The sequence below is a fragment of the Thalia democratica genome, chromosome 3 (genome assembly GCF_965202585.1).
Source record: "Thalia democratica chromosome 3, ktThaDemo2.hap1.1, whole genome shotgun sequence".
NCBI lineage: Eukaryota > Metazoa > Chordata > Thaliacea > Salpida > Salpidae > Thalia > Thalia democratica.
The window spans coordinates 56455053-56474624 of record NC_139167.1 but is presented as its reverse complement, the minus strand read 5'-3'; the positions used below and the strand labels follow the sequence as shown (position 1 = coordinate 56474624).

At 26.7% G+C, this 19572-nt stretch overlaps 2 protein-coding genes across 2 annotated transcripts; both read right to left on the bottom strand.

Moving 5' to 3' along the window:
- Nucleotides 1-8530: 8530 nt before the first annotated feature.
- On the bottom strand, nt 8531-12416 carry LOC145831792 (putative palmitoyltransferase ZDHHC24). Its single transcript, XM_082939129.1, has 6 exons — nt 12221-12416; nt 11903-12047; nt 10898-10990; nt 10574-10675; nt 10165-10317; nt 8531-9248 (listed from the first exon to the last, which is right to left on the bottom strand). The coding sequence occupies exons 1-6, from the start codon at nt 12384-12386 to the stop codon at nt 9053-9055; spliced, it is 855 nt and encodes a 284-aa protein (XP_082795255.1). The 5' UTR covers nt 12387-12416; the 3' UTR covers nt 8531-9052.
- Nucleotides 12417-12640: 224 nt separating this feature from the next.
- On the bottom strand, nt 12641-15919 carry LOC145831280 (cleavage and polyadenylation specificity factor subunit 5-like). Its single transcript, XM_082938468.1, has 3 exons — nt 15724-15919; nt 14911-15055; nt 12641-13445 (listed from the first exon to the last, which is right to left on the bottom strand). Exons 1-3 carry the CDS (start codon nt 15903-15905, stop codon nt 13053-13055), a joined length of 720 nt encoding a protein of 239 aa, XP_082794594.1. The 5' UTR covers nt 15906-15919; the 3' UTR covers nt 12641-13052.
- Between the last annotated feature and the right edge of the window lie 3653 nt (nt 15920-19572).

Sequence of the window (19572 nt, the reverse complement as noted above, 5' to 3'; positions counted from 1 at the left end):
TTTATCTAGTACTTTTAAATTTTTCTATTACTAAAATATAAAGCTTTTTTATTACAAAGAACTCTGTACAAATTAATACTTGATTCGTTGCTAAAAAACATTTTAAACTACGTTTGCACTAGATATACTAAGAATTACAACTAGTACAGAAATTACTAGGTAGAAACAGCAACATTGAAACCAAGCCAAAGTATTACAACAAAATTCCCTCAGTCAATATATTTTTTCAAACTGAAATTTTTTGACGTTCATCAAAAAAAAAGTCCCTCAAAAATTTTTATACAGAAATGCACCATGTGAAATTTCAAAAAAAAATTAATTGGTAAAAATTAATACGGACTATTGTTTGAATAAAGTATTAAACATTTTTTATCACAATTTTTATAAAACTGAAATTTTTTGATGAAAAAAGTCCCATGAAAATTTTCGTTCAGAAATGCACCACACAAAATTTCAAAACAAGTTTAATTGGTAAAAATTAATACGGACTATTGTTAGAATAAAGTATTAAATATTTTTTATCACAATTTTTATTAAACTGAAATTTTTTGAAAAAAAAAGTCCCATGAAAATTTTCGTTCAGAAATGCACCGTGCGAAATTTCAAAACAAGTTTAATTGGTAAAAATTAATACGGATTATTATTTGAATAAAGTATTAAATATTTTTTATCACTATTTTTATAAAACTGAAATTTTTTGATGAAAAAAGTCCCATGAAAATTTTCGTTCAGAAATGCACCACACAAAATTTCAAAACAAATTTAATTGGTAAAAATTGATACGGATTATTATTTGTGTTAAGTATTTAATATTTTTTATCACATTTTTTTTCAAACTGAAATTTTTCGACGTTCATCAAAAAAAAAGTCCCGCAAAAATTTTCGTTCAGAAATGCACCATGCGTCAAAACAAATGTTTGCACGTGATTGCGCGACATTCTCACAACCCGGAGTGAACTTGGTTGAATTCCGAGTTGAAGCGCGCACGCCAACGATATTTGAACAAACATTTCGTCACATGCTTCACGCGCTTTACAACCTTTATATAGTAAATAATTTATGCTGAAACGTTTTCTTAAAACAGATATAAAAAGCTTGGAAACACAAGTTTTATTTAATATTAAAAAAAAAACTTTACTTCTGTAGTTCTCGATGAAAAACAAACAAGTTGTCATGATTTTAGTTCGTAGTAAAGTCACGTGGTGCTCATAGTAATTTTAGTCACACTTTTTTTTTGTTCGAAAATTTTGACTAGCTTCTATACAAGTGACGTTTTAAAATCATTTGATTTTTACGGTTTTGTAATAAAGAAACAGAGAATTTCTCGGTCTGGAGAAACTTTGCAGAAGTTGGCACACTGTCAAGAACATAAGATTTTTCTATTTACGGTTAATAGTTTGAACCTTAATCGATGGCTTTTTGCACTCCATATGTCGTTGTATTAATTTTCAACAACAAAATATAAGCTTCTATGAAAAAATTACATATGCTGTTAAACAGTTATTTTTGGAACAAATCACAGTTTGATAAATCGTAAAGGTTTTGTCTACTATTTTTAAGCATAAAAAGTTTGTGTTAAGATTTAAACAATAGAGGCATTGTCTTTGTGTTTCGTTATAAAAAGCACTTATGTAATATCATGTGTGGTATTTAAATTCACGGTATTCTTGTATTGTTAGTATTCTCAAAACTGATTGTAATTTGAAGCTTATTGTGTATACTAAATAAACGTTTATGAAACGACTTGTTTTGAGCTAGCTAAAAAAACAGCCATGTATTTTTTGTCAATTTATTTTGGTATACTAAAGTTATAAAACAGCTTATTAGATCTGTTGACTGATAGTTTTAATATAAATTTTATAGCATTTTGCATAATTCTTTTTTTTTAATTTTGTTATGTATTAGTGTTATTCTTAATAACAAGCTGTCAAGTAAAAGTACTCAATTTTTATATTCGTAATAAACTTTATAGATCATAAACTTCATAAAAAGTAGATTATAAATTTTAACATCAACTGTAAAATTTTATGTTGTAAAACGCGCTACCTTTCTTAATCAAGCAGCATAATAAAAATGTCGATAATGAAATGTGCTTACCTTATCTATTTATAAAATTTCAGTTTAATAAGATATATCATTTCTGGCAGTTTTGGATGTAAGAAGAAGATTTTAAACTATACCGCAAGCACAATTTCATTAAGTTTTTTTTTTGCGTAGTAAATGTTAAAAATAAGTGCAAAAGAGAAACCGCTTTGAACGCGCTTTCAATCTTGAAACTTTCAAAATAGATGTTTTCACAACAACTCAAGCTCAAGGCGATATTTTCCACAGGGAAAACTCAGCGGTTGCATAACCTCGTAACGAGATAACAATCCAGCTTTTTCGCTGGAAAGGCACTTTTCCAAAATATGCCAAAAAAGCCGCTGTAGCGAAACAGCAACACACGCAGCTTGCCATTGAGTCGAGTGTTTGGTTTTTTTCTACATGCGAGCTACTTGTTTTGAAAGTGCTTATTGCAGCCTTGTTAATCATTCATGAGAAACTCTCTGTTGTTTTCATAATGCGCTGCACATGAATGTGCCTGGCCGTGTACTGACAGATTGCTTTGAACAAAAATTAAAAGTAACATCGCATCCTGTTGTTCTTGTTGTTAATCGATCTATGTTTTCGTTTTTTTTTACGTCAAGATAACACCTGTTACGTAAAAATCATTAATTTTGTTTATTTTTAAAATTTTGTTTGATTAAAATCAGGTATTTTTATTTTTTCAGCTTAAATTGAATTAACATGTTAACTTCCTTTTTTAGAGAGCTTACTTTCCAAAAGTATAAAAAGTATACAGGATATGTAATTTGTTTTATGTTAAAATTTTCAACAAAAAAAAAAGTCCGTACATACATTAAATAGATTACAAAGTTTATTCTTAGATGTTTCTACAAATGTTAAAGTCGAAAGCCACAAAGTAATACAAACAAAAACAAAAATTATTACGCAACAAAAGCCTATAACATTTGTTTACTTGAGTTTAGAAAGCCATCTTATCTCACTACGTTCAATGAATGTGGAGAGAAATCGAAGTGACGAAACTTGAAATTTGCAAGCTTGCTGCATTCCTTTTGACTTTGCTGCAATAGCAAGCATCTTGTTTATAAAACTTCCAGTGATTCATTCTGCTCTCTACTAAAAATATGCTGCTGTTATATGAGAGAAGTATTGGCTCGGTCAATTTACATGCAAGCTTGCTTGCTGCGTTACGAGAAACAAATGTTTTCGAATTAATTTGATTAAATTGTTTGTTCGTTTGAAATGAACAACTTGAATAACCTGAAAATGTGGTCACAATGACAAATATATGCTTCCTGTTTCTTTCTGAGCGTTTTGATAGTTTAAACTACTTAGTTAGTATACAAGTTATTTTTAATGTACTGGACAAGTAATGAAATTGAAGTATTTTTCTAAACAAAATGTTTAAAAATATGTATATATAGTTCTAAAATTTGTTATACTAATGTAGTTAAGAAGACATTTTAATAATACACAACTAATCATTAAACTAAAAAACTAATTTTATTCATTTATTTTTTATAAAATTGGTGTTTTTTCAACTTTTCCTTTTTGAAACTTTTTTGAAATTTTTATTTTTTACGAAAGGCTTAAAAAATTACTAAAACAAATAAAAACTTTAGTTTAAAACTTGTGTTGAGTCATATAAACAACGAATCAACTTTTTGTTTCTCCTTATATGTAAATATATATTTTACTAAGTTTGAATGGTTTTTTTATCTATTTGAATATACATAATTTTTGAAGATTCTTGTTTACTATACCATATCTTAGTTATCTGATAAATAATGTTAATAAAATTAATTATAACATGTGTGAATACAAAGTAAAATTTTGTACATCTATGCCAAAAAACTTTGTTATAAATTAAAAATAACATAACAGTATGAAAAAAAAATTGACAAGTAGTTTAAAAAGTATCTAGGGAGAAGTATATTTTAATATATCTGATAAATAATTTATACTTCACTAAACAACTACACCCTGTATTTTTCGAATCTTTGCAATTCGCAGTTTTTTTTCTAAACCTTTCTAAAAAAAATTAGATCTAAACCTTTCATAATTTTCTTAATATTTTTCAAGTAATTTAAAGATTAATATGTATTTAGCAAAGGTTTATAACATCCAACTGAATGTTTTTCTTGTTTAGTTCCCCTTTCATGATCAAGTTGATTAAATTTAATTTGGAAGACTCTAAATAGTCTTAAAAAGTTTAAGTGTAAAATTTAAATTCATTGGTTTTTTAATTTTTGTTTACAGCATTATTAAAGATTTGAGAGTTTTTTTAACTGCAAAACGCGAGTTTTTAAGCTTGACCAAATTAATTTTTATTGAACGCCAAAAAAAGACGCTCAAAATATTTGGTCCTAAGACCTGGTGCACGAAAAAAACTTTCGGTTATCAAGTCGCACACCATTTGGTTATCTTTTAACGTCTTGTCCAGGACAAGTCGAACTAAAAGATGAAGTGGATTTATATTACATTTTTGTTTTCTTATGTAAGTTTTACTTTTAATGTCTGTATGTTGTAATATAACAAAACTACTAAGTAGTTAAATTATAAATTTGTGTTTGAGTTTTTGTTCAAACAAATGCTGTGCTGATGTTTTTTCAATAACAATTACTGTTTTTTTTTAAATTTTGTTTTAATCGATGTTTTGCTTATTGCGTTTAAACGAGAAAGCATTAAAGTACTTGTGGTACTAGTATATTTTAAGTATTTTATCTTTATAAAAACAACTATGAAATGTTGTGAAGCAATAACTATTTTATAAACCTTGTTTATAATAACTAAAGCTTTAGAACAAAAAACACACTGCTGTCTTTTTTTTGTCTTACTAATAAATTTTTTAGTTTTTAAACATTTTATGAAAGCTTTAAATGTAAAAATGTGTAAGGTAAAAACAATTGATGTGCTTTATTGAAGTTATATATTTATTTATATGATTTGTCTCACTTGCTATTTAAATCACGCTACTGATTTGTTAAGCTTAGATAAAAAAAAAAAACTTACTAGTTTTTTTTTAATTATAATAAGTATGTGTTTTTATTCTCAAAGATTCAACCAAATGTTTAGTTACAGTAAAGTTGTAAATATTATGACTCTACAAAAATACAACGACAATTCGGTATCGAATATAAATAAACAGTGTTTACTCTTTATAGAGATTGTTTAGTCGTATATTTATTCATCATAAAATCTTTAATTAGTAATAACAATAAAAATGAACAGCAAATAAAAGTTAGTTTAAAGAACTGATTGTTGGTGTATATACATATACTTTTTTGCAATCAAAAAGTGGTTTTTAAAAGCGTTAAAGTTATTTTTAACATTTTTTAATTTAATGAAATATTTTAAACTTCTTTATTTGTTCTGATATATTATTCTTTATTAGATTAATAGGCAATTGTTGGTTTGATTGTAATCCTTGACTTAAAATTCTTATTATACACATTTAAAAATATTATATTTTTAGAAAATAATTCAACGAAATATCTAAAGAATAATAAAAAAAAAATTATCAAGACTACACACTGTACCTACTTTTATACAACTTACTGATATATTTTTCTTTTTTTAAACTTTTCAGCTTTTCAAAAATTTACAGCTATTTTTCAGTGTTTGCCAAATTTTATGTAAATAATGAAGGCAAGGTATATTTTTTTTGAAACTATTACACTTACACAGATGACTATTTACACAGATCTTATTTTTGGATAACGAATTTTAATAAAAATAAAATGACTACAGTATAAAGATGAGTAGTTGATATTAAGTTTATAGATAAGCGTTGAAGTTGAAGGTATATAAAACATGAAGTTGTGTCTAGTACAAATCTTTTTTTTTAAGTTAGAAAAAAAAGCTTTAATCATAATACCCAAATAAAAAGTATAAACACAACACTAAATAATTTATTTTTTATTTTTTTTTTAACTGCAAATTCACATTACTCAGTACTTAATTATGAGTTTTTATCAGTTAAGATAGAGAGATAATATTTAATTTGAATATACTTTTATTCGCAACAGATTTTTCTTGATGAAGAATGTGATGAATGCATCTTTATTCATTTTAAATAAAAACCTGGACAATTATATATGTTTCAGCAAAAAACAGTCTCAGCTAATAATTTTCTACTGACAAAATGAGTAGTTGAACCAGTTAAAACTGTGTACCCTTATTCAAATTTAACAACCAAAGTTAAAGAATTTGTCGGTACCCATATATTGTATTTTACATAGCCTCTATGAAGTACAGTTTTGTTTATACTTTAAAATTACGTCGAAACTTTATTTAAACTAATTAAAGTTTTTCGTGCAGACTTTAATTTTAAGTAAAAAAAAATATGGACATATTTTTGTCCAGTAGTGTTTCTCAGCATAATTATAAATACTTTAGTATAGACTCTTCAAAAAATACTAACTGAACTTTAATGAAATTGGCTTTTTCACTAAAAGGTAAATTTAGTTTTTGTTTATACTTTGTTTATTCTTGCAAAACAATTTATTTAATTTAAAGTCATATAAGATGTAATATTTTGTTTTATAAAATAATCATTGAGCTAGTTACTCTTGTTTTTTTATTTTGTGCTTTTCTAGTATTCCATCTTTTCATTTTCAAAACATTTCCCTTTGAAAAGGATTCTCTATATTTTAATCAGAAGGTTTTAAATGGTTTTTAGGACTACATTAACAACTACAATATAAAGCTTGCAAGAAGTTAAATGCTTATAAAAAGATACAAGTTACCTAGAAAGGAAAACCTTTGTTTTAAAAATTAAAGCTTGCTTTATAATTGATGTTAGTTGCATAAAAAGTAGATCTTTTTGTTTAGCTACAGCTGAATTCGAGATTATAGACTAAATATACCTTAAATAAACCAAAACTTGAAAAAATAAATAAGTATAGCTTAAAAACTGGGTGTTGATCAATGGTGGAATTAAAAGATTCAAAAACCATTGGCAAACAATCACTGTGTTTATTAAAAAAAAAACTTATTTAAAGCTTTTCAGATTTCTTACAGCTCTTTGGAAGAAGTTTAATAAAATGTATAAGTATTTGGAAGTAGGCGATTTATGATTATTTTTTGCACATTTTTTATTATATTATATTTTCTACATTGTCAGACCAAAAAATACCCAGTATATCAACTGTGATAAACAGGGTTAACTTAAAAAGGTTTAGTATTGTTCTTCTGACAATTTAAATTTTCATCTTAAAAAATTACACATTGTTTATTTTTATAAGTGAAAATACTTTTGTTAAAGTAAGTAAATTTATACAGAAATTAACGACGAAAGTATGTCTATGGAACAAACAAACCAATAAATAGTCAATCGGCAAAATTTTGTTAAATAACTTAGAATGCTTAAAAATCTATAACGATAATGTTTTCCATTGTTTATAAAGGACACAATATGTATCATTTAAGTGTTTTAGAATCTTTATTTATAAAAACTTTTAAGCCAAGTTTATGCAAACAAAAATTTGTTGTTTAAGTTATTGTAACTTTGTTACAAAGTTTCGTTTTTGGTGTTTAATTTTAAAGAAAGTTTAAATAAGTTTGTTTCCTTTTATTTAAATTGCTATTAATGCTTTCAAGTTCTAGTACTTTAGCTTTAAATTTTGTTAAATAAGTTTTTTTATGACCTTTTGAAAGCTGGTATCAACGTAAAATTATAATAGATTTTTTTTAGAAAGTGTCTTAACTTTATAATTTGTTTAGTATCTGATAATTTAGTCTTGTGTTTTAAAGTTTTGCATTAATAGTTTTAAAATTACTTTATAACAACCATTGCATTGTACCGATAATTTATTTACCTAGTATGACGCATAATCTTACAATTTCATTAAGTTTTACGGTTTTACAAATATTTTTAGTTATCTATATGACTTTTGACATGCGTAGATCGAAAAATTTTAAACTAACAAAAAAAAAAATTCAAAATGAATTTCTGTCTCTAATTTTTATTTAAAGTTAGTACCGAAAAGAAGTCATTTAGAAAATATGTCAATAAAATTTTTTGAGATAAACTTCAATAGTAAAATATTTACAAAATAGTTTAGCGAGTTTATATATATAAAAATTAAGATTTTATAAATAACACGAACAGATTCAACCTAATTGTTATCAAACAAAATATGTTTACTTATGTAGTAACTATGCTTTTAAACTAACCTTTTTTTCTGCAAATACAATTAACATAAACTGAACTATATATAGTATTTTTTACTTGTTAGAACTTAATGATTTGTTTCAACTAGAAATTTCTACAAAAGTTGTTTAATTAGTAATATAAGGTATTATGAATTTATTAGATTCAAAACAACAATTGAAAATAATGCATCATAAACTAATAAAAAATACATCTTTGTTATAGAAACCTTTTATTTGATATTTAATGCACTTTTTAAAATTTTCGAAATAGAAGTCATAAAATGAACTTCCTCTAAAACCATTACTGCAACTATAAATATTTTAATAATACAATAATTAAAACTGGCAGCTTTGAAAACTAAAATCTTTAATCAAACATTTCCATTGTCTTGATTGCATATTGTGAAAGAATAATAATTAATTGGTAACAAAATTCAATAACGGAGAGGTATACTACAAACAGAGCATTGATACTTCATAAAAACAAAATAGTAAAATTTATAACTTGTTTAATCCGAAAATATGAGTTTAGTGCTGCTTTTAATAAAAATCATTGTTTGATATAATTTAATTAAACTATTAGTAATTTTAATAATTGTTTTGCTACAAAGAAAAAACAAATTCACAGTAAAATTTATACGAAATTGAAGATGTGTTAAACGGAAGCTTAAAAAAAAAACAAAGTGTTGTTTCAACTGCATGTTTTCAAAATATACACACAAAAAACATTTTAAAACGTTTCAAAAACCATAAAAAAACAAACACTTTAAATTTTTCTTACTGCAATGTCAAAAAATATATACGAGACGCTTAGATATTTTCAAAAACAGCATCACAGGTTCTTAAACTCGACTTTCTTCAACTGCCTGGTTTCGAAGTGGCAACCGTCGCCGGGCAACCTGCTCGGTATCAGGGGGCACAGCCACGCGTACCACCAGTTGACGCCCATGGAACTCTTCAAATTTTCCTTCCACGAGATGTCGTACTCGTGACCCTTGTCGTGCTTGAACTCGTGCGTCGTTCGACCGCTAAAATACATTTTTTGTTAAGATCACTATTGTGTATTTTATATGTGTTTAAAAAAATAAATAACATGGTTGATTTCTGCCGCTGCAGGATTTTATTGAGACTTCATTATTGTTTATTTATTTACTTGTAATTTCTTTTTATAACTTCGGACTTTTTTTTAAATTGGAAAAAGGTTACTTTATTTTTTCGATTAGTTTAATTCAATCGTAAAGCTGCCTGTTCGATTTCATAAAATAGTTTAAATGAGGTTAAATTATTAAAGTTATAAAACAATTTTATTAAATGTTCTGGCTGATTTTTTAAGTCATTAGTGAAAAAAAAAGTTATCTTATTGAAAATAAAAACTTAAGCCTTTAATTTAGATTTATTTGGTTTAAATTAAAAATAAAAAAATAATTATAAGGTTGTAAACCTTTAAAAAATTATTTTTCCTGCAATTTTTTTATTATAGCTTTGATTGTTGAAAAACCAATTAGAGGACTCTTCTTAATAAAAGAACAAATTATTTTATAACTTTACATTGTCGTTACGTTTCAATCTAAAAAAAATCTTTGGCAAATTATCTTTCATTTTAAGCACTTAACTCTTTGAGCAAAAATTAGTTTACCAATAAAGATTTGAAATAAATAAAAATAAAATATCTTATTAATTTGAAAGTACCAATCGCATATTTAATACAAAAAGTTAAACTAACGACAATGTAAAACTTAAACTTTGCATAGCATGTGAAGTTCAATATTTTACATAAATCTGTTTGACCTTTAGTAAGTATTGTTTGGTAAATAACTAGTTCATTTTAGTTTTTGCACTTCTTACAACTGAAAGTCGAACACAAAAACTCAATATAAAAATAAGAATTCATAAATGTCAATAAAATTTTTAAAACTTAAACACAAATATTCGAAAAAAACTAACTGGATAGTTTGAACAAAGTGATAATGAAACAAATAGGTGGAATAACAGAAAAACAAGAAGGTCATCGTGATGATGAAAAGTATTGAGAAAATGTTGACGGCAAATATTCCGAATAGCCAGGCCACAGCGGGCATCATGCATATCACGATTGTGCTGCAGGAAACAAATACTTTATTTTATCAAATAAAATATTTACCTCTAAACAAGTAGAAAATCAAATAAAATACAGTTATTACAATATTTTCAAATAACTTCTGTAAAATTATTTCCTAATAAAGTTATCATTAATGAGCTGTTATAATGACTATTGCCTAATAAAAAACTTTCATAATGACACAGCTATCAACTTCCTAAAACTGTCAAGGTAATTTTTTTATGTGAAAAATACTTGATAACAAAAATATTATACCTCCAACTGGAAGTCTCATAAAGCTGCGCAGCAATCGGGTAGTTGAGGATATTTGCGTACAACAAGGCCACCCAAAAGTAGAAAGTCATCAGTACAAAATACCTATAAGTTATTATTGATATTTTTGATAAACTGATAGACGTATAGAATTTAACAGAGTTTTTGTTAACTACTAGCTAAAAGTTTAAAAATATTTGCATTGATAAATGCAAAAAATTGTAAATTTTAATACACAACGTTAAATACATATTGAACAGTACTTAAGTATTAAACTTCTTGAAATATTCTAAAAATACAAAACATGATGTAATATACAAAAATGACCTTCTTGTTTTGTAGCCCAAACAATTGGAACTGATGATGCAGTGGTGGTCACGAGCGAGCACGCAGACTCCGCACGACTCACAGTGAAACGACCTGTGTCGTCATAATAAAGTTTAAAAAGTAACTGTCTGTGTTTTTCGTGTTTTTCTGTGTCGTAACGTTAAGAGTTTACAAACCTTGATAATTTTCTGTGTTTTTTAATACAGTTTAGATGAGTTAATGGTGCAAATTACATTGTGTAACGACCTCTTTATGCGTCATCTGCTTGAGCATTTAATTTTTAATCAAACTGTTAAAACTTTAAACAATAAAAATGATAGAAAGGTATTGCATACATAACTTTTATTTGTTTATTTTTGCGATTTGAAATACTTATGTTCAAGTTATATAGAAATAAACAAACTTAATACTATATTTAATTGTTGTAAAGACTTTAAAACTTTAAACAAATAGTAAAGGTTAGCAGTATTTTTTTACTACTTAACTATTTGTAGAGCATTTATAACATAAACAAACAAGATACAACTTAATTACTCATTACAGCTTGAAGTATTAGTAACTATTGTTATCTTTATGTTGCAAAACATATTAATAAACTTTCCTCTCATTTTTATAAAATACACAATAAGAGTACTAAAATTACATAAAATACAATATTTGTGTGAAAAAAATCTTTTCAAGCAGCATACTTTATTTCTAGGCAAAGCAATTGAAAACATTTTTTTAAATATAACTGTTTTAATAACTTATCATAGTTACTTAAAGCTCCGAAGATTCTTTTAGATGAAACAGTGTCAGCTGAGTAGCAACTGTTATACAAACATTTGTAACAAATAATATTTATATATATATACAAGGTTTCTCGATGTATTTAAGGTAAACCACTATAACCGTAAACGTAAGTTATTTCTTCATACTAAACAAAAACTACGACTAATCCTAACATTTAGTACTAATAAACAACTAATTAAATTTATAGACAAACTCAACAACCACCAAACAAACCTTGGAGGGGCAGCAGACTGGCAAGCCCAGCAGTAGAACCACCCGCCGTGCAATGACGAGGAAGGCATTATCGAGCTGCCGCTTGTCGTGTCGGTGGTGAGGAACTTCCAGTATGAAGCCAGCCAGTTGAACAAGATCACCGTGCCTGTGTGATTGATATTCAGAAATAACAGAGCGTTGACTTTTGAAACATCAGCTAATTAGATAAAAGTTAACGACACTGTTAAAGGAGTCGTGCCACGCAAAGTGTTAACACGTGTTGTTTGAGTTTAACAACGAAATATTTAGGGTTTTTTATCAAGAATCTAAACTACTAACCGAAAACAAAATGAAACAGCTTGGTGTTGGAGCTTTCAGGATAAGTGGTGGGAAGCACGTACAAAAGTTCGAAGAAGTAAATGGTAAAAACGGCAGTGTGAACAAAACCGCACATGAATCTTTCGTGTCTCCTCGTCAAATACTTCTTACGCTTTCTTTCGTACATTGTTTTTAGTAATGTTTCTCGAATATAATTTATAAAATCTTAACGAGTAGTACTTAATTATTCAATTTCATAAACATATTTTCTCTTTTTCAAACCAAACGAAAAACTATTAGAAATTGGAAACAATGAAGTAAACAAATTGTAAATGTTTCAAAGTTTGCTTTTCCTAACGTCAAAAACTTTAACTATCAAAACAATTAAAAAAAAGTTTTTTACTTCGAAAATTTACTACTTAAAGATTTAAGATAAAAATTTACTACTTGTTAATCTATAAAACAGATACAGTTCAAAAGCGTTAAAAATTATATTTTACTACAGGCTTTAACATAATCTCCTAATACAAGTGATTTGTACAAACAAACAAAAAAACAAGTAAAAGTCAAAGTTTATTTATAGCAACGAAATAAAAATGCATACACTATTTCAATTGTCTATTAATAGTTTAAAACGTAAGAACCTTATAAAACATCGTTAGTTTTTACTGCATTGAAAAAAATTTAATTCAAAAAGACTATTTATATCTTGGCAAAAGTCCTAAACGTTATTCCTAAGGCATCAAAAAAAAACTCATTTTATTCACACACGCAGTTCTAAATCAAATCCACTCAAAGCTAAATACAAAGAAAAACCAGCATGTACACATAGTTCTCTTCAAAGTCCGCAACCTCAACAGTAGTTCAGGTCGAACCTGCTCAGCATCAGCGGCAACGAAGCGATCACCGGCCCGTACGAGTTCGAGTTGTCGTACAGCTCGAACAGCGGAGCGGCGACCAGCTTCAGGTTGCGCGGCACGGCGAACAGCGCCCGGTGGTTCAGCTGAACGAAGAACACTTTCGTGTGCTCCTTGGGCTTGGTCACGTGCGCCGGCACGTACGGGTACTGGCTCTGCTCGAAGTTGGGCCGCCACCAGTTGCCGACGCAGTGCGCCACCTTCCACTCCTGCCTGGCGGCCTTGTCCTGGTGGCCGAGTATTTCCGTCATCAGCCGCTTGAGGCCGCTCACTTCGTCCTCGCCGGGGTTGAGCTCCCCGCCCGGCAGCTTGTAGTAGTTGGCGTTGACCTGCGTGGGGGTCTGGATTTAGTGCAACGAGTTTTTGTTAACATTGGTTTTGGTATAAAACTTTCAAAAGTTTTAGATTTAATAATACATATTTGAATAACTACAAACATGTTAAAATTGTCTAAATAAGTTTTCAATTAAAACTTAATTTAAGACCGTATGAAGTCCGAAAAGGTTTTTACAATACTGTCATACTTCAGAGTCAGAACAGATAAATACTTTAAAATGTTTTTGTGCCATTACTACTATTTATGCTCAAGTTTTTTTTAGTATATGCCTGTGAATACTTGCTTTTATTATTTAAATATACATAGAATTTATTGACAAAATTCAACTTTCAATGTTTAAAACCTATTAGAGAATCATAATAAATCTAAATTTTAACTATAATAAACAACAAATATTAAAGTAAAGCCAGCTGAAAGTCTGAAACCTTTAACTAATTACTCGTGCTAACAATAATTTAATTAAAATTTATTAAAAAAATATGGTAGGACATCAGCTAACTAAGAAATGTAATGAAACCTGAATTAACTCAATCTCATACTTGTTTTAACCAAAAACCAGCATGATTTTGTCAAAAACTTTAAAACTTGTATAGAAAATTTAAAAATATAAAACTACTTTGCAGATTTTTATATTAAGCAATCAGTTACTTTTAACTAATTTGAATGTTTTAAATAATTTTTCAGACATAATTTGTTTAAGTTTCAAGTGTTTTAAATTGTTGAATTTTTCACTTAACTAATAATATAGTAAAAATAACGCTTTATCATTAACGCAGATTGCTAACATTTTAAAAAATAACTTTTAAATGCATATACTTAAGTTACTATTAAATATTCTTATTCAACAACTGTATTTTCCTATATCATTTAACCTTGAATTTTCGTGTTTAATATACTTATCAAATTTTATTTATTTCATTTCTTATCCAAGTTAAAAAAGTATTTTTAATTTTTAATAATTTTTAAATATATATATTTTTAATATACAATAAATTTATAAGTAAGATAAACTTAGTCAATAATTTTGGTCTACAACAAGTAATAACTAGCTAGTTCAGCAAAAGTAGATATAAATTTTCTAATTATTAATTGTTGTAGACCAATTTTTTTATTAAGTTTATCTTACTTTGAAATTTAACAAAAACATTTTATGTTTAAAAATATCATACTGCATTATCATAAAACAACAACTTACAAATAGCTTCACAGTTAGACTAAAAATTAGAAATATAAGTTAAAATAGAAACTAATGTTAGAAGCATTCTGCTATTTATATAAACAACTTAGTAGTGTAAATTCTTACACACTTGCGGCAAGAGAATGCAAGGCAAACAAAAAAAAGCGTCTTTATAATTAAACTAAAAGCAAAAAGTTTAAGTTAAATTAAAAACTGTTATTGTAGCATTCATTATTTAAAACACAATTTAACAGTGTAAAATATTCAACTAAATACAAACTTGCAGCAGCAGTATGTGAGGCAAGCCGTGCTCGTGAACGATCATCACTCCTTCAACGGACTTCCTCATACCCGACACCTCAAACTCCTCCTTCAGCCTCTGAAACTTCCTTTCGTTGTTCGTGTCCTTGTTGGGCACCGCATCCCTGAAATTAGTGAGGTATTATTAACTGTAAGAAATATTGAGCTATAGTATGATAGACGGTGCTTACATAAGTATAATATATACAGTGTCAATGTTTGACGGTACTTAGACACTACAAAGGTACTTTGATGATATGTGTAACTTATAAATATTCTGATCTATGGCTTTTAGTTCATATTTTGATCATAAATGTTAAGATACATAAAATAGACACTGAGATTGGGTCAAACTACAATCAACAGACTTCATTCATGGTTTAGTTATTGTTACAACTCAACAGTTATTTGTATTTTTGATTCATTTTTAAGGTAGTTTTACTTAAAATCATTTGTAATATTTAAAAAAAAAGTTAAAAATATGCCCTTAAATACTAATAAGAAACATAAAACTACATCTAACCTTTAAAAATCTTAGCATAATGCTATATATATAAAAATCTAGAAAGTTATCAAAATAAAATAAATTTAAATGTATCTTTTAAATATTTGGGTAAATGAGAAAATAAAAGAGTTACAAAACTGTTGACTAGACACCACAATTTTGAAAAAATTTACAGTAAACGTTCAAAATGCTTAATTCAATACTGATTACATAATCTCAGACTGGTTTTAGCTGCATGACGGCAACTTAAGCATTAAAGTAGACGGCAACTAATTATCTTATAATTACCTGGTTCCAAAAGTGTAGTTGGACAGAGGGTAGAGTTTGAGCGGTTCCTCACAAACAGCTGCCTTTTTACCATCACAACCATTCTGGTTAGTATTGATATTGGTGTATTGGATGGCATTTTTAGGGATGCCGTAAGACCCCGGGTGGTTTGTGTTGTTTTGCAAATGCTTTCTATTGTTCATTTTTAAATAGATCAAAATCTGTTTAATAAATAAGTTTATTTATTATCATTTGTCATAGTAAATTTGGTGATAATAATAATTAACACAAAATTAAATTATAACATAGTAAAACTAAAATAAGTAAATAGTGTCCTTTGCTTAATAATACCTTTATGTAATTAGACAAACATGGTAGATTTTATAAGTACACTGTCATTTATATAGCCAAAAACATGTTTATTAGTAAGATATTCCAGCCAGAGTAATGTTTAGGGTAACACTTTATTTAGTAATACATTAATGGTAAGCTTTTATTTATAGACTTGATATTACTTATTTGGATAAACTTTATACATAGAATATAAAACTTAAATCTATCCGGGACACAGTCAACGCTCTTATGTGGTTGTTTTCACTGACACCAAATAGATAAATAATCAAATAATTCCCAATTTGAATAAAGCCTACGAATTCTTACAAACCTTTTCATGGGTTTATTCTCATCGTCAATAAACTTTATCAAACTGAGAGTGAAACTCTTGAAAACGATTTTAACTTTGAATGTGCAATTATTTTTTCAACTTTTAATAATTAGATTATTTATCTATTTGTATATGGATATTTGTATTTTGATAAAACAACTTACTTTAGCTAGTCATCAAGTGATTTGTTTTTAACAACAGTTCTATTTTCAACTTAACTTTCACTGTACTTTAATTGTTCTTAGCAAAGTTTTAGTTAGTACATAGTAGATGAAAAAATGTGACTTTTTTAATCAAATTGCAATGAAAACATTATTTGGTTTACATGAAAAAAAAAAAGCTTTTTAGTTAAATCAAGTGGATTGTATTTATTTTGACTATTAAGTTTTTACAACAATGGCTAAAGCAAATTGCCATAATTTTTTTAAAACCAATAAGTTTTACAAAAATAGCTAATAAGTAGTTAAGAAAAATCTGTATTTTGAAAAAAATCAATTTTGTATATCATACTAATTTCTTAGTTAATTGAACAAATTTATCATCCATTTTTATGTTAAAGTATCAAGGCAAATTTGAAACATTAATATTTTTATAACGTTAATACCATTAAATAATTTCAATATGTATATACTCTTATTTAACTTTCTATAACAACTGTTCAAAAGAAAAAAAATAGGTCAAATGAAATTTTCTACTGTCCAATATGGACAAACTTTAAGTATTATAAAAAATATTATCAACCAGGCATATTTAAGTACTATAGCTTGAAAAACAGTAATCCATCTTAAGTTTAATATTTTTTTTTAATAATTTGCTTAAATCCAAAAAGCTAGGTGGATAGGTTTTTTTTTCAAAACCCCAATGAAAAACAATACTAGCATACACCACCAAAAAAAAAAGAGTTCTTTTATAATAAAGGAAGTGCTCAGAGATATTTGACATATATGTCATAAAATAAGTATACCTGATCATCTCCTATATTGGGGAGACATCTCATCAAACACTTTAAAGACTTGCTGATCATAAGAGACAATACAGATGTTAAGATACTTTTGATCACTTGCATGAATGTTTACAGTTTCAAAACTTAATTTTTTTAAATAACTTGCAAGCTCTTAAGAGGTATGCTTGAGGTGAATTTTTTAGCTTAGAATTGATGCTATTCGAACAAAAATATATCAAGTAAAACACACAAGTAGCTGCAAATGGAAAAACAGTTTTATTAAAAATATATTACATTACTTTTGTTATTAACTTTAGTTTATAAACTAAAACAGCAAAAATAGACTATTTTACTTAAAATCTATCTTCTCCTACGTTTTTTGAGATAACTACCTCAAACTTTCAGGAAATGTTCCTTGATATATTTAGAAAATTCTGTCGGAAGGAATTGTAAAAAAAATAAAATGTAAATATTTTATATAAAAAATAAACAAAAAAAACAGTTTTTTTTTTGTTTTTTTGTTATAAAATTTTTATTTTTTAATTTTTTTAAATTCTGTTCCAACAGAATTTTTTAAATACTGCAAGGAACATTTCCTGAAAATTTGAGGTAGTTATCTCAAAAAACGTAGGAGGAGATAGATTTTTAGTGATTTCTAGTTATTTGCTGTTTTAGTTTGCGCCTCCCATAAGGATCCTATTGTTGGCTCCGACTTCGACTGGCTATATCTCAAAAAATATTTTGAATTTTTATTTTAATCTGTAAAATGCATCTTGTAGCGTAGTAAAAACTATATAAAATAAGATCAAAAACCAAAAAAGGGTGTTTACCCCCCCTATGCCCTTAATAAACTTGTTAAAATAAAAAATGTGGTAATTTAAGTTACAAATGGTTTTTGAATAACTTAATGTGTTTTGTAATAAATAAAACTTAGAATATTTTATGTTTATATTATAAATTAATTTTATGGCATAAAATAGTTTTTTTTTTGCTAATCTAAATTGCATTGCTATACATCTAAAGATTGTTAAAAACTCTCGTTTGGTTTTTATAATTTTTGTTCTGAATTTCCTGTTTTTTGTTTGTTTTTTGCTGAAAGTTACAAATTACAGACTTTTTTAGTCTAAACTTTTAAATTTAAGTCTTTTTTGAGGAAAATTGCTGATGACCAAAGGGTCTTTCTCCACACCAGCACATTGACTATAGTTGTCATTATGCCTTTTTCACAGTCAAAACTTTAATTAAATTTTTAGATTAAAAAAACAGATTTACAGTATTCTATTAAACTATTCAATTAAATAGTATAGGTTCAAGTTTAAAGTAAAGTTTTTACAGTTTTTAACTTCTGACAATAGTTAAAAGAAATCTAATACTTTTGAGGACTAGAAAACTAAAATTAATATATGTAAAAACTTATATAGTAAGAAATTCTTAGACCTTGTTCGTCTATATTTTCTCAAAACCAAAAAAAAATTCATAAGGTTTTCAACAAGAATACAATTAAAATCTCGTATAGCTGTTTGCCCAATATATAAAATATTATAAACTTACACAACAAAAAGATTTTAGAAGCTGAAAATAGAACAAATAGAACTTGAAACTGTAGAAATAAGATAAACTGCCCTTTTAACAGTGAATGCCTCTTAAAAGGAGTATATAAACCAAAAGTTAGAGATAAAGAATACATTGGTTCTACAAGAAACTAATTCAAAACAAGGTGGCAGCAACACAAGGACAGCATTATAAAGAAATTACAATCAATGGCTCTGGCTAAATTTATTACATCAAACAATATTGAATTTTCCAAAATCAAATGGCAAATATTATTTAAAATTAACTGCTCAGTTCTCAGAGAAAAACAGACAATTGTACTATATGCAACCTAAAAAGAATGGCCATTGCTGAAGCGGACAGAGATAATGCAGTCAACGTAAGAAAATAACTAACTTTGATAAGCTTTAAATTTTTTTTTAATTATTTTAATGTATTAATATACCTGAAAAAACAAAAATAAAATTTTTGTGTTATCTTTAAATAATAATCTATTGCCTAATTTTTTTTTTTGATCAAAATATTATCTTTAAATTTGTTTTTTAAAGCACATAAAAAACATTCCTTTTTTGACCTGCCAACTTCTGTTCTAGATGAAAAGGCATAGGCTTGCATTGAAAATTGATCAATAAAAATTGCAAAAGACTAGATACTTAATTAAACAAATAATTTTTGAAGATTTTTTATTAGTTAATAAAAATACTTGAAATTT